At 33.5% G+C, this 15338-nt stretch overlaps 3 protein-coding genes and 1 long non-coding RNA gene across 7 annotated transcripts; 3 read left to right on the top strand and 1 right to left on the bottom strand.

Moving 5' to 3' along the window:
* Positions 1 to 1503: 1503 nt before the first annotated feature.
* On the top strand, positions 1504 to 3970 carry LOC105136627 (U6 snRNA phosphodiesterase-like protein). Of its 4 annotated transcripts, none has more exons than XM_011042036.1 (8): positions 1504 to 1744; positions 2050 to 2085; positions 2479 to 2645; positions 2731 to 2823; positions 2904 to 3153; positions 3235 to 3331; positions 3432 to 3497; positions 3597 to 3970. In XM_011042036.1, the coding sequence occupies exons 3-8, from the start codon at positions 2480 to 2482 to the stop codon at positions 3795 to 3797; spliced, it is 873 nt and encodes a 290-aa protein (XP_011040338.1). In that variant the 5' UTR covers positions 1504 to 1744; positions 2050 to 2085; position 2479; the 3' UTR covers positions 3798 to 3970. The 4 variants fall into 4 exon arrangements, with proteins under 4 accessions (XP_011040338.1, XP_011040337.1, XP_011040335.1 ...); XM_011042035.1 differs by having other exon boundaries at positions 1504 to 1885; positions 1987 to 2085; positions 2454 to 2645; XM_011042033.1 differs by having other exon boundaries at positions 1504 to 1885; positions 1987 to 2085; positions 2318 to 2645.
* A 1263-nt stretch (positions 3971 to 5233) lies between these two features.
* Positions 5234 to 5933, top strand: LOC105136623 (ubiquitin-40S ribosomal protein S27a-like). The gene has a single exon (XM_011042030.1). It carries the CDS (start codon positions 5314 to 5316, stop codon positions 5782 to 5784), a length of 471 nt encoding a protein of 156 aa, XP_011040332.1. The 5' UTR covers positions 5234 to 5313; the 3' UTR covers positions 5785 to 5933.
* Positions 5845 to 10016, bottom strand: LOC105136626 (ankyrin repeat-containing protein At3g12360). Its single transcript, XM_011042031.1, is given in 2 exon segments — positions 5845 to 7976; positions 9146 to 10016. Coding segments are annotated over 2 exon segments (1344 nt in total). The 5' UTR covers positions 9713 to 10016; the 3' UTR covers positions 5845 to 7199.
* On the top strand, positions 7878 to 8696 carry LOC105136625 (uncharacterized). Its single transcript, XR_844387.1, has 2 exons — positions 7878 to 7960; positions 8077 to 8696. It is a non-coding gene; the product is annotated as an uncharacterized LOC105136625 (long non-coding RNA).
* Positions 10017 to 15338: the final 5322 nt, after the last annotated feature.

The following is a 15338-nucleotide window of genomic DNA, read 5'->3' as shown; positions in this document are numbered from 1 at the left end:
TAACTTTAGAGGCAAAAAACTAGGGTTTTAAAGTGAGCACTAGAAACGGGGATGGATGTAATGGTGTCTACGGCTTTATAGTAGTTATTAGAATTAGGGTTTTTCGCGGCTGCCTCTAAATCTTTTGTGGGCTTTAGCCGTCTTTTCGGCCCAGATAAAATAGTAGAGTATTTCGGAGGACTTGGCTCAAATTAATATGTACTTATCGAGCTAAAAGTCTTAGCCCACAATCCTTAGACAAGAAAAAAAAAATACATGATATCAATTTTATAATACTATAAATTATATACGTCCTTCTCGGAGAATTTTATAGTGATAATGGAATACTATTAATTACTTTTTAGAATTTATTTAAAAAAAAACAGAAACAAAGAATTTTATGGTGCTAATAATATACTATTAGTTATTCATTGGAGTTTGCTTTAAATAAAAAATACAGCATAAAGAGTAAAGAAAATATAAAATTTCTGACATGTTAAAAATAATAAAAATATTTTCATTTATGATTTTTCACTCTTAGTTATATTTTTTAAAATTAAATTTATAAATTAACTAATATGATGGAGCACCACAAGACTAATATTTTCAATTTCAATGATAAGTATTAGTTTTTTTAATAAAAACAAAAACAAACTGTGGAGTTTACTTAGATAGATCAGTGGGTGGTGAATTTTCTCTTCTTCTTCTTCTTTTTTTTTTTTATCATAGATAAAGCAGTGATATTGTTCTGACTATATTTGTATTAAAAAACAATTGAATTTTATCTTTATGACCACACGGCAATAATCCGAACACATGAAAATATTTTATTATTTTTTTGGGATTTGAAGTGAGTTTGAAGTTTTTCATTAATAATAAAAAGGTATTATCGTATAATTACAATAATATATTTTATAATTGCACAATACAAAAATAAATACTAAGTCCTGGTTATAAATATGAAATTTAACCATAAATCATACACACAGTCATACATAAGTAATTTGAAAGTAAAGTTAACAACAAATTTGTTGAAAAATCAATTATTTTTTTAAAATATATGATAAAAAGTAAAATTAACAACAAGATTATGTTAAATAATTAAAAAAACTCGAATGAATTGAATTAACTTATATAATCTAAGTCATAGTTTAAGATAATTTTATAAAAAATAAATTAAAAAATATTAAAAAACCAAACCTAGTTAATATAATTTTAGCAAATATTTTAAGTTTTATTTTATTTTTTAGATTGATATTATATTTTTAATATAAATTTAGGTTATGTTTAAAATTATAGTTGCGGTTGTTTTTTTATCTTGAAATGCATAAAAAAATATTTTTTATTATTTAAAAAATATTTTTAAAAAATACATTAATACAATTCAAAATATAAAAAAATTATTATTTTTTTAATTTTTTTAAAAAATATAAATTGGCTCGCATTTCCAAACGTTTAGTTACTGTCATCTTATTCGTAAATGAATACCACCATTGCCATTATCCATTGCAATAGCGCTGCTTCTCTACAAAATGACAAGCTGATTTTGTATCGCAAAATTATTTGTCTGTTTTTAGCACACTTCTATATTCAAATGTTTTCAGATTTAACTGTCAATTGCCATTGCCATAACAGTTCATGCTGCTGCTAATTGTCCCTCAGCAACGCGCGGTATATGTATAAGTTTGCTAAATGTTATTATGAATTGATGGCCCTCGCCTTTATTTTTTCTTCTTTACAGAAGACATCTGTGAGGCCATTCCCATCTTCTCTCCTCAATTATTTCTCCCGTTCTCTTCTCTGCACTTACTTTACCAAAGACCAATTTGCAGACAGAGGCACCTAGTCTGCCAAACAACCAAATTCCCTCGGCCCTGGATTTGGTTTCTCTTTTTTATTTTCCAGGGTACTGGTACATACATTAATCTTCTATTTTTCTATAGTTTCATTTCCGAATCAACCATTGTTGGATAAGTGGCTTTGTTTTTTTCTTATTTTGTTTTACAGCCTTGATTCAAGGGTTGTCAATGGCGGGTTCTTCGAAATTTTGAAGAAATAAAGCAACCTGGTTCTTCTCTCAACAAAATCTTTTTCTGGGTTTTCTAGGTATGTTTCCTTCACTTGATTTTGGCGTTTCAAACCGTGCGTTCCTTGATTTTTTGATGAAACAGAATAACCAATTTATTTCTCTGCATATTCGGTATCTAGGTTTTTTCTAGTTTTTTGTCCTAGGGTTTTTTTGGTCGTTTTCAATAATATTATCTTTCAAATTTTGTACCGACGGAGAACCATAAAAACAAAAATCAATTAACTAGCAAAAAGATCCCTGTTTTTTTAGTGTTTTGAAGTGCGAAGGATGTCATGGCCATATAGTTTCTTTTAAATATGTAAACTTGCAAGTATTCCTTGTGGCATTTCACCAAATGGACGGTGTGCACAATTCAATCTAAAAATGGCGTGGCTATGATTAGCAGCAACTTTCCTCTTTGTCCTTGGCGGAATGGAAATACTGAGAGCTTCATACGGCGACGCATCATCTGATTCAGACTCTGATTCCTCTTCTCCACCAACAACGAAATCAGTCTCTCCTGTTTCAAACCCAAAAGCAGAGGCCATAGCTTTACCACCTCCTCCTCTCGCACTTCTCACTCCTCCTAATCCTCTCGGTAACCAACCAAATCTTTCATTAATGTTTTAGAATCAGTCCTCTTCTTATTTTGCTCACCAACTGTTTGATGCTTGGCAATGAAGGTGCATTGGATTCCATGCTAAATGGTCAGTCCAGTCGAATTAGAAGCTTCCCTCATGTTCAAGGCAACTATGCTTTGCACGTCTACATTCCAGGTTTCTTCTACATAATTCCCTTGTTAATTTTTTTAATTATATTAGTAGAGAATGTCGTTCATTTAACAATGTGATTTCAGTTAATATACCACCTGCGTTGAAGGAGGAAGTGGTTCAGTTCTTGAACAGGATATCATTAGTTGTGCCTGGTCTTCATGTTGTTGATGCCGATGTTCCTCTTGATATTTTATGTAAAGATGATCACAAGCTTGAACAAGTTGCATTAGGTAGAGAGTTCCATATTAGCTTAGGAAGAACTGTGCCGATTCGAGTTCACCAGATTGATTCAGTCATTGCTATGCTTCGGCAGAAGCTTCAGTTTCAAAAAGGGTCAGTTTTGATAAGCTTAAGCAAGTTTTTGTTATGGGTTTATGCAATTTTTTTCCTTGAAACAATGTTTTGTCGAAGCAGATATTGGATTGACTTTAATAAGTGGGAAGTTTTTGTTAATGATGACAAGACACGCACCTTTCTTTCACTAGAAGTTGTGACTGGAGGATTAGCTGAGGTACGCTGCTTGACAAATTTTGTTTGTGTATTTGTTTCTTCACCTTTCAAGTTTGTATAATTTTATGTAACAATGATTGGTTCTGTTTCAAATGCTTTAGATTACCAAGCAAATTAAGTCTGTTAATGACGTGTATAAGCTCCACAATCTTCCTGAATTTTATAAGGTGAGCTTAATTATTAAGTAATTCCCATGAACATCTGTTACTAAGTGTGATTGTATATATCTTACAAGACTCTTGTACTATGTTGGATGTTGCAAATAGGATCCACGCCCTCATATATCGTTGGCTTGGGCATTGGGGGATGTCAGCGATGTCTTAAAGAGAGAAGTTGTAAACGAAATGAAGAGGTCAAGTGCTGGGGGATCAATATTGAAACGTGTATTTAGTTGTAAATTCAGCGGGATTGAGTGCAGGATTGGTAAGAAAACGTACAAAATTTCAAAATTTCTTGATGAAAAATAAGGCTTTTAAACCATGTAACATCCGTCTTTTGATTGAAGCTGTATCTTGTGTTGATCAATTAAGTGCATATCAAGAATTATCTGATCTCATATTATTTGTTTGTGTAATGAAGGATGATGAATGGAGATAGCATCTTATTGAAAGTAATCCCATTATGTTGCTTATGAAGTGAATTTTCTTCCAAAACCCTAATCATAGTTTTTCCCTTGTCTAAGCCTCAATTATCTGAGTATAAGGAAAGATTCTTACGCCTCTTGGAATGGGAATTTGTGAAGAGTAAGAAACAGTTGAGAGAGAGAGAGAGAGAGCACAGCAGTCCCGTATTCAGAAACACAGGCAGATCTGCATATTTGTATATTTATTCATGAAACTTGTCTTATACATTAGTTTTAGGCTGCCTAGATACTTGGCCACCATTTTACTTGTCGTATCAGAAAGACTCTTTTCCCATAAAATTTTGACGACACACTGTAAGTTGTAAACTTGGTGATTTGGTATCTTAAATGCTCCATTCAACAGCCTGCTCCCTAGTCTGTCTGAAGCCTGTGCCATGATATTAACACGAAATTAACTCTCCAAGCTTGGCTTTGGCTTCTTATGCATTCATTCACTTTCAAATGACTCCGGGAGCCACGTCCATGACAAACTTCCTAAACTTCTCTGTAAGTGATCGAACTGACCTAGCCAAAATGGACGTTGTTGTACACAAGACTGGCGTGCTTAACGGGACTTGAAGATGGAGATTTGCTGGTCTAATGCTTGAAAAAATAAAGCCACAAGCAAAATACAAAGTACGAATAGGCATCCCCGGCTCAAATTGCAAGGGGGGTTTACTTGTGAGGATCATGCAGAGACATGAAGAACCCTACTGAGTTGCACGACAGAGGACAAAAGCAACTGTCTTCCTGGTAGCAAAAATGGCTGACCTGCGAAGCTAGTTTGCAGCAACTGCTGTTGTGGTCTCGTTTGTCTGTATCTCACCAAACATCTCCATGAGGACAGCCTGGAATTACCATATCTTAGTGCATAACTAGATTAAATGGGTTTAAACTCCAAGCCTTTAAAACACCATAGAGTTGCAAGGTGGATGTAGTCCCATTTTCATTAGAAGTAGAAATGACAATTTAACTTCAATATAGTTGTTTTATTTGATAAATAATAAATAAAGTATGAATATTATCGAATATAATCCAAAATTTTATTTAAAGAATATTTATATCTTTTTAATTCAATATAATATATACATATTCTAATATTCATATAATACACGTACACACCATAATTGTTTTGAGCTGCTTCAACCATCCACTTAACCAGCCCAAAGAGAGAGTCCAACAATTTCTTCCCAACTTAGCCCCAGTAAATAACCAACAGCTCTATGGCTACATCCGTACTTTCATGCCCTTATAACTAAAACCCTAATATACCCCTTCCTCCTCAAATACCCCAGCCGAACCCTAACCTGGTCTTAAATCTTCAGCATCTACTCTGCATCTCTGAAAGTAAAGAAGCGAAGATGCAGATCTTCGTGAAAACCTTGACGGGCAAGACAATAACCCTCGAGGTTGAGTCCTCAGACACTATCGACAATGTCAAAGCCAAGATTCAAGACAAGGAAGGTATCCCACCGGACCAACAGCGTCTCATTTTCGCTGGAAAACAGCTCGAGGATGGCCGTACACTTTCTGACTACAACATCCAGAAGGAGTCCACTCTCCACTTGGTGCTTCGCTTGAGGGGTGGAGCCAAGAAGAGAAAGAAGAAGACCTACACGAAGCCCAAGAAGATCAAGCACAAGAAGAAGAAGGTCAAGCTCGCTGTACTCCAGTTCTACAAGGTTGACGATAGCGGCAAGGTCCAGAGGTTGAGGAAGGAGTGTCCTAATGCTGAGTGTGGTGCTGGTACTTTCATGGCTAATCATTTTGATAGGCACTACTGTGGTAAGTGTGGCCTTACCTATGTTTACCAGAAGGCTGGTGGTGATTAAGCTTTTTTTTAATCCTTAAAGAAAGTATTGAACAAGGATTTCTGCCAATTTATTATTTTCTTGCTTAGAACATGGTTGATGGTTCCCTTGTAGTTATATTTTCTTGGTATTAATTGGTAATTTGGAGTTTAATTATTGTTTAATTAGTTGTTAGTGTTATTTTTTGTGATCTGTGCTTGATGTGGGTTTTGCTATAATATTCATGGCGATAAACCCTTCTTGATATGCTTCAATGGGAAAACTGGCGTTAGCCCTGTAATATCTGCTTCACAAGTCAGCATGCCCCATATGAGAATCAAAGGATTGTCACTTGCCAGTTGACAACAGCGGGATATTGAGTATTAAAACTAACTGCTGCAAATAATCGATGTTCCCTGTCTTGTATCAATGTAGTGATGTCTTGGCGTCTGCTAGGAAGAAATGAGATTGTTCCTGCTGCTTTTTAGACGTCTGGTTACCATAGCATTCTCTAGGAACAAACATATTACATGCAGAATCTTAAAACCAATGTCTCAAGGTAAGAGAATTTTCTATAGAAAATGCTGCAGGTTGAGTTCATTTCCTAGTAGTAACTATAAAAGTAATTTAGATTTCCCGTTTGGAATGTCTTGGCAAAGGAGTTATCTTGGGGATTACATGAGAGAATGGAGAATTTCTTGGTAATAGAAGAAATCGAAAGCCATTTTCAATGTCCATTTGAACAAATCTTCTTGTTTTGTTTAGTTTTTCCTCGAGGGTTTATATTGTTTTTGTTTCACATAGGCAATGGAAAACCAAATAGTAAATCATAAACAACAGATAGACTACCGGTTGTTAACTAGTAACTAGCAGGTGTTTTCAGATGCTTCCATCATACTCCTAGCGACAATTTCACCACAAACTGAAATTTAAGTTCAGACTAGACACATTAGTTGACCGAAGGGCCTTTATGTGTAACGCCTTATCACAAACTGAAGCACCTGTGTGTCGGGTTGCTGGCGATTTTTCCGAGCTCTGGAAGTTGTTTTACCAGCTTAGCTACAGTGGGTGTAATTGAAGCTGTGTTTAAAACAGGAACAGACTGCGCATATCTGGTGGAATGTTTATCAATGCAGTGTTGCAAGTGGAAAACATGAACAAACAATTTTACTTAAACCGAAGGAAAGATACCAAGCCCCTTGGAAGGGGAACCTGTGAAGACTACAACAGGTTTGTGACAGAGAGAAAGCACCGAAATCACTTGCGCACACATGTCAAAGCGTGCAAAAGAACATATATTTAATCCACAAACAGATCCTATACATTAGTTTCATACGACGCCGACTGGATACCTAGCCAGCAACTTCTTTCCTTGTGAAAATGTGTCCGCATGAGACTCGCTTGGTGATGTGAGCAAGACAATCATGTTCGAAGCCTTATTTTGCATCCATCCACTTTCAAACGACTCTATGAGTGAAGTCCTTGAAAAATTTCTTGAGCATTGTTGCAAGTGGACGTGGTACTCGTGCTAAAGCGGACATAGTTGAAGACAATATTGTTGTGATTAACTGGACGGATAGACGGAGGCTGGATGGCACAATGCGTGGTAACGCCGTTCCTTAAGTACAATAGATAGCAAGCAGACATATTTGAAGCTCAAATTGCAAGGGAAATTCACTTGTGAGGACATAGATCATGTAAAGAGACATGGAAAACCCTACCGAGTTGAAAAACACAAACAGCATGAAGCCAACCGGTATTGTGGTAGCCATAATGGACTGACCTCCAAAGTGAGCATTGCTGCTGGTGGTACTATTAGTATGCTCAGGAATGTTTGTATCTTGCCAAACTCCTCCTGCAGGGTTGACTCCAACTTGGAATGTTGCAGTTGCAACCAAAACAGCTATAACTAGTAGTGTGCTGCGCGCTTCGCTAGGTGAATCCGTCCCTTTTTTAAACTTGAAGTATTCTATCAAATTATTTCCGTTTGACAGGCATCTCTCTGGTGTTGAGGGGTTGTCAGTAGAGGTTTGATTGTTGGGAATGGTGGAGTGGATAATATCTCTTGCTCTTGTTGCTCCAGCGCTTCGAAGGATATCAACAATTTCTCTATCCCCTGCTTCGCTTGGGAAAATTAGAACCATGTCGAGGGCGGTGAGGCCACTATTGTTAATGGCATTCACTTCCAACGAGCCTGAACTTACAATTCCACTTCCAAGTAGCATTTCTAACACCTGCAACGATAACTTATCTCATTTTTGCATATTTTTTGGATTTAAATGTTAAGTCAGTAGTCCAATTACTGCAGTTGCTAAGTTGGATGACTATTTGCAGGGGCCATGCACAAGTAAGTTGGGTCAATTGGTATGTTGGCCATCCCCAACATTTTCTAGACTCAGGTTCGGATCTCGTAAGCTGAGAACCCCTGATACGATGCATAACCACTACTAACGTGGAAACAAAAGCAGCTCTTTGTTTAGATGAAGTCCTGTAACCCCTGATACCCGAGAACCAAAGACCTAAAATTGACGGGGCAAGATATACATGGACACTTCAGTTTTCAGAATAAACATCGATACGTGGTCCTTGGTGATCAGACTATTAGAAATGTGAAGACAGCTTGCTTTCCTGGTCTTGGTACTTCTCTGCATCCCATGTGTTCGCCTGGTCTGTTCAGAAAGTTTAAGCCTCAGCATTGGTTTGCAGCGTCGAAAAGACCAGGCCCCCGCTGCATCATTGGGACTAGATTCTACAGGGTACCCTTTTTTGTTTAAAATGGATTGAGCTTTACATGTATTTTTAGGTTGATCTCTTTTTGTTGTAATATAGATGGTGCACATTTCTATGTTACGGTGGGCCGACCTAACAACCAAAACATAGGCATTCCCCTTACTGTAGGGGCTGTTGCTAATCTTTCTGGCTATAGTATGAACTCAAAAGGTTCCACTTGAAAAGTGTGAATATGAGCCATCTAAAATCTTGTTTAATGATTATTCTAATTATTTCACAAGGGCCTCGGTTTCAAGAAATATCTGGAGATGGGGACACCTATGGTTCAACTATCCAATTTTGACCTTTCTTAGTCTAAGAAAGAAACTCTATTTTAATACAAATATTTTGAATAATAGCCCAGTGGCCCTGTCAAAGTCAGTACCTGATTGCTCTTCTTCACCGGAAAAGCATCACATAGACAAAAGGTCTTTGGATATCCATCCTTGATGGGTGATCGTGAAAATAAAGGTAATCAAGACATTCTGTACTTCTGCATCACCTAGGACTTGGTAGGTTTATCTAGAGATCAAGTGTACAAGTGCAACTAGCTGGAATAGAAAACCTTATCAACCATATGAGCTAGTAAGTACCGGGAAGAAAAAAGGAAACAGACAGGAGAAGAATTTATTACCTCGCGTTGTTTTTTCCAGCTTGCAAGGTGCAAAACTGTATTCCCTTGCTCATCCTTCATGTTCAACAAGTATTCCTTGTTCCTGTCTTTGATCCAGCCCCCCAATATCTTTATTGCTTCAAATCTGTTATTCTTGACCGCAAGATGCAAAGCATTCTCCTTTCGATCAGTCTCATCTTCAATACAATCAGGACAATCTGAAAGCATTGCACTGATCACCTCCGCCCTCCCTTTGATAGCTGCATAGTGTAGAGTCATTTTCTGTCTTCCCTCTAACCGGCAGAGTTTGATGTCGACTTTCATTAGCTCCTTCACAATCTCAACATGGCCATTGGCTGCTGCTATATGCGTTGGGCTAAAGCCTTCTTGGTTTACCTATTTGGCAAAAACTGGTTTCAACTTTATAATCTCCTTCACAAAGTCGACATGCTCCACATCAGCAGCAATATTCAAGGGATTCTCAGCAGACAGCAGTGTGATGTTGAGGATTAATGGATTTTCTGTCAGCAACCGCTGCAAATAATCGATGTTTCCTCTTTGAGCTGCCTCAAACAGCCTTGTATCCATTATATTATGTAGTAACCTTAACTAGGATGGAAACAGATTGTCTTTGCTAAGGGCCTTTTCAGCAAGCAGACTATAAATAACGTTTGAAGAAGAATTCTCGTCGGCAGAAGATATCCTTGTCTGTTTTTTTTTTTTTTTTTGCGAGGCCTCAGATGATGACTGCATGAATCATAAGGTAGTCAATATGGTTTGTCTATAGTGAAAAATAAATGAAACTCATATCATATACCTTGAGTGTTTGAACTGGAAAACTTGGAATTAAATATGGTATTAAAAATTGGACCTGCTGCTCCTATCAATAACCTGTAACACATACTCTCTGAATATAAATAAATAAACACTTGTAAGACATGCTTCTACTGAATATTTCGAGTAAAAATTGTTGAGATCCTTGATTACCACGATTATGTGTCTTGTATGTGTATTTAGTGCTGGTTCCATTTCCTTCTGTAGGAAAAATTTTGATCGTCGTCAACCAACCTTGGTTTGATACTATCACTTGTCAGCATTTCCTTCTGAGGGAGTTTTTCTTTCTTTCTTTTTTATAAGAAGAATAATATGAAAGATCATGGTATAGCAAGCCAACCAATCCTGCTACAAGGTCATTCATCAGAATTCATTAAGCCTGCTAGCGGAAAAATCCTTACCTTGAGAGGAAGCCAACTACTTGCTCTTCTGTCTCTTCGCAACATTAGTATTTCAAATTTTAAGCTTAGCTCCATGAAAAACGGAAGAATTAAGTGGCTTTTTTTCAGAACTTTCAAAAACAAAATCAAGAGCAGCATTAGAGCACTGGAGAGAGCAGGTGTTTCCTCAGAAGCACCTTAGAGCCAGTATAACAGGTTTTGGAATCTAAATCAGAACCTTACACCAATTAGAACAGCTCAAAGTCATAGCACTGGTGGTCTAGGGGGACTGGGGATGCTCAACAGAAGCTATAGTTGAGGTGTGAGGTAGGATTCATCATGTAGCAAACATGCATGCTGTCTTATAAATGATTGATTGTCCAATTAAAACAGTAGGTCAGCCTTGAAAAGCTTTCATATTCAACTGCGTTATTTTAAATATGTAGAAAGATAGCTTATCCTGTTCTTACCACGTCATTCCCTTAGAAAAGCAGCTTGTAAAGACAAGGGAAACGGATAAGGGGAACATAGCACGGTGCTACCATTAATTATACAAGCAAAAGATTGTACACACCAAAACCAAGCTTACATGATGAGGAACTGATGAACACCATAAGGATCAAACATTCATACACAAGCTTCCAGATTTCACATATTGTTTTCTATCATTCAATGTTCAAATGAATCTATAAACCATGCTTGCTATGCTATCTTTAACCCTCTTTGCATTTAGTCTTATGAACCTGGCTACTATTGGTGTAACTGTAGACAAGATCGAAGTGGTTAAAACGACATAGAGCTTGACATGATCCTGTAAAATGCTTGTTACTGCTGTGTTATAAGTGAAATACATTGCAACCATGCATATTTGTAGCTCAAATTGCAAGGGGAACCTGCTTGTGAGGATGTGGATCATGGAAAGAGAGACAGAAAATCCTACCGAGTTGAAAAGCACGAAGAGATAAAATGCAGTTGGATCGGACGTGGCCATGACTGCCTCTCCCGCATAGTGTGATTTTTTAATGAAGGATTCGGTGCTGTTGTTTTGGCCAGCTATGTAACTATCTTTTCAAGCTCCTCATGGAGGACTAACTCCAACTTGAAATGTTGCAGCTGCAACCAGAACTGCGATAAATAACAGTGCACCCCCGAGCTTCGCTGGGAGAATCTCTACCCTTCTTGAATTTGACGTACTCCACCAAATTAGTAGCTTGAGATGCTCGACTTACTCTCTGATGCAGTAGGGATGCTTACTAAGGTTTGATTGACAGATTGAAACGAAGAATTGCGAGAACAGATAATATCTTTTACTGTCATAGCTCCAGCATCCCGAAGAATGTCTGCAATTTCTGTCACCTGCCTCGCTTGGGCATCACTAGCACATCGAGGGCAGTGAGGCCAGCTTCTTTTTTGGCATTCACTTCCAGAAAGCCCGAGTTATTATTGTCATTGCCATGGATCAGTTCTATAACCTGCAAGGAATCTTCATCGACTTTTCAGTCCCCCCCCCCCCCCAAAATTTTTTTTTTTTGCTGGAATGGCTAAGATGAACTTTCAATAATAAGCTGTGTGGTGTTTCTCACCTCTTCCTACCATAAACAGGCAACTTGGGATCGTGAAAAAATATATATTAGTTTCTTCGAGTCTTTGTTTTCATGCTGATGTGAATTTTACATGTGCATTGACATATACTCAGAGGTTTTTTGATTGGAAATACACTTTCTAAAGGTTTAGATTATGAGTTATAGCTCTATTTTTGCTGAGTGATGTTTATAATTTATAATGATAATGATTCTTAAACAATTAATAAAAAAAATTCAATTAGTATTTACTGCTTATCTTCGTATCTTTCAACAAAGGAGTTTAGGAAAGTATTTTAGGAATACATGGATTAAAAAAAAAAAAAAGAGTTTATTTAGCTCTTCGCATCCACTATAAATAGTTACTTTGGTTTTCTATTAGTAGATTTAATTGTAATTTTAATTATATTTATTAGTCTGAACAAGATACAATTAATTCTGAAATTAATTGAACGAACAATTCAAAATTGTCTGCATTCTACTCGCTAAGCTGCTCGGCCAGACAATCTTTAGTTCTTAACTAGTAGATTGGTTGGTGTTATGATACGGGCGGGTCAAGTTTTTCCTAGTATAATAAAAGGATGTGCAGGGTATAATAGTCTTTTTAAAAGAGCAAAAAATATATAAGAAACAGTCAATAGATTCAATAATTTTACTTAATTTAAAAATATTTATAAAAAAAATCACATCACATTAGCACACAAAATATATAACACCTTTCAATTGCTATTGCAAGCACATCAATCATATCTATTTTTTAATTATATTTATATTTGTAAAATTATTAAATTACTTGTCATTTAAATTTAGATTGATTATAACTATAAAGTCATTAGTTAAATAAAAAATTCATAGACCTATTTTTTTTTTAATAATGATGATTTAGTCATTATACTGTAAAGTCAAAGCAGTAAAAACTAAAAAATTCATGGATCCTAATTTTATTTTTGTACTTTTAAAGATATTTAAATTATTTTATTATGTATTTAAAATTTAAAAAACCAAATTTATCCTTTACAAATATAATAATAACAAGTGTGTTTTAATATGCGCGCACGCACATATATAAACTAATGTTTTTTTAATCCAATTCCATAACTTAGCACTCAGGCTTGATTTAGGGGACCGTTGTTGGTATCTTTTTTGTTCATTTCTCTGATCCACCAGTGATTTAATTGCTACAAATAGATGCCTTTTAAATCAGTGATTAATCAAGAAAAATAAGTGTTTGTTAATATTATAAAAAAATCCTTTTAAAGTTTTTCAAGAGATTCTAACAATTTTATTTGATAAAAAAAATTTAAATGAGAACACGCGAAAACTTTATAAATAAAAAAAATTAAAACCTCAATAATCAATGAAAAACAAACTAAAAAAATCATTTATTTTTTTTTAAAAAAATCTAATTTAAAATTTATAATTCAATCATGCCACCAGATAACCTTATACAAAAAAATTAAATAAAATAATTAAGGTCAACTTTCAAAAACACTAAATGATAAAAGAAGATCATGAAAAAATATCAATTTAAAAAAAATATATAAAAAACCAAAGTTAACCTCAATTAACTTATTGCTCTATATTTTGAAATATAAAATCGGGATAATCATACATAAAAAAGTAAAAAACAAATCACAAAACTCAAGGTCCAAAACCTAATGTTGATGATAAAATTGGAAAGAAAAAAAATATCAAAGTTAAATTTAGATAAATTTAGATAATCTGTAAAATTTATAATCTAAATAATGAGATCATAATTATTTCATAAAAGGTAAATATGAGAAAATTAAAAATAAAATTTTTTAATCATCTAAAATTAAAAAAAAACAAATAATAATTAAAATAATAAGAATCAAATATGATATAAAAAATAAATGAAAGAAAAATAACGAGGGACTAAATTCAAAAATAAATTGAATTAAAAAAAATAAAAATAACAATTAAAAAAATAAAGATCAAATTGAATGCAGAAATAAAATAAAATAAAATATTAAAGGATAAAATTTAATAAAAATCAAGAAAAATAAAATTAAAATAATGAAGACCAAATTGAACACAAAAATAAAATAAAATAATAAGAGATAAAATTAAAAAAAATTATCTTAAAAAATATATAAAAAATCAAAATTAATACGAACACAAACCAATAAGACATCTTTTGATTTTTAGAATTGCAGGCATGAAATATGAAGTGAGGAGAGAAAAAAAAAGGAAAAAAAAAATTCACTAAAATCTAGATATTGTTCTGTTATACACTAGCACTTAAAAGCATCGTTAATGGGAAATGCTATATTGAAGAGCCAAATGAAAAAAATGATTTTTTAAATAGTGTAAATATAGCCTTTTGAATTATGTGCATTCCAATAATAAAAAGTTATTTAGAAAAGTCATTTATATTTTAATATATTTTATGTTAAATTAATTTTAATATAATTATATAATTAATTTAGATATTTTATATATAATATAATTATGATGTTATTAATTATATAATTAATATGAGTAATTTATAAAAGTAATATAAAATTAATGAAGTAATATGAAAGTTAAAAAATATAATTTAAAATTTATTTATATGAATATTTTTAATTTTAAGTTTTATATGTTATTGTTAAAGATTTAATTTTTTAAAAGTAAATTTAAATTGTCTTCCTTAACTCATATTAAAAACATAAAATAATAAAGAAATAAAAATCACCACAAATATTAGATTAACAACAAAAAGTCTAAAAAATCAAGAGATATAAAAAAGAAAATAGAAAAAACTTTTAAATAATCATACCTTTTAATTTTAGCTAATTAACACAACCGATGTTAATAATTAACCGGAAAATAATTGATTCTTGTTTTTTTTAAATTTAAGAAAAGAGTGAGGCAATACAAAAATTTAAAACTACAAGTTTTTTTTTCATGTATTTATAGAAAATTTTTTCTATATTTTTTTTAAAAAAACTATTGGCTAACAGCTATAAAAATAGTTGTTGGCCAGCAATTATCATTTTGGTCATTTCTACAGTTAAATATAGAAATGACTGTTAAGGAAACAAATTGCTATTTTAGCTATTTGTTTAGCTTCTCCGTTAGAATGCAAACAATAAAGAAATAAAAGACAAAGGACATTCGATTTCTCATTTAACTATTCGGTTGAAGCTGCTCTAACAACTGAGAAAAAAACAATACAATGCTTTTAATATCATCATGAAAAATAATATTTTAAATATAAAAAAATCACACATAACATACAAAATATGTAATACCTTTAACTTACTGGTGCAAGAACACCAACCATATCTATTTTTAATTATATTTATATTTATAAAATTATTGAATGCTTGTCATTTAAATTTAGATTAATTACAACTATAAAGTCATTAGTTAAATAAAATAAACAATAAACCTATTAATTGTTTTTTAATAATG

The sequence above is a fragment of the Populus euphratica genome, unplaced genomic scaffold (assembly GCF_000495115.2).
Source record: "Populus euphratica unplaced genomic scaffold, PopEup_1.0 scaffold133.1, whole genome shotgun sequence".
Classification (NCBI taxonomy): Eukaryota; Viridiplantae; Streptophyta; class Magnoliopsida; order Malpighiales; family Salicaceae; genus Populus; species Populus euphratica.
The sequence above is the reverse complement of the archived record's forward strand: the minus strand, read 5'-3'. Positions and strand labels throughout refer to the sequence as shown.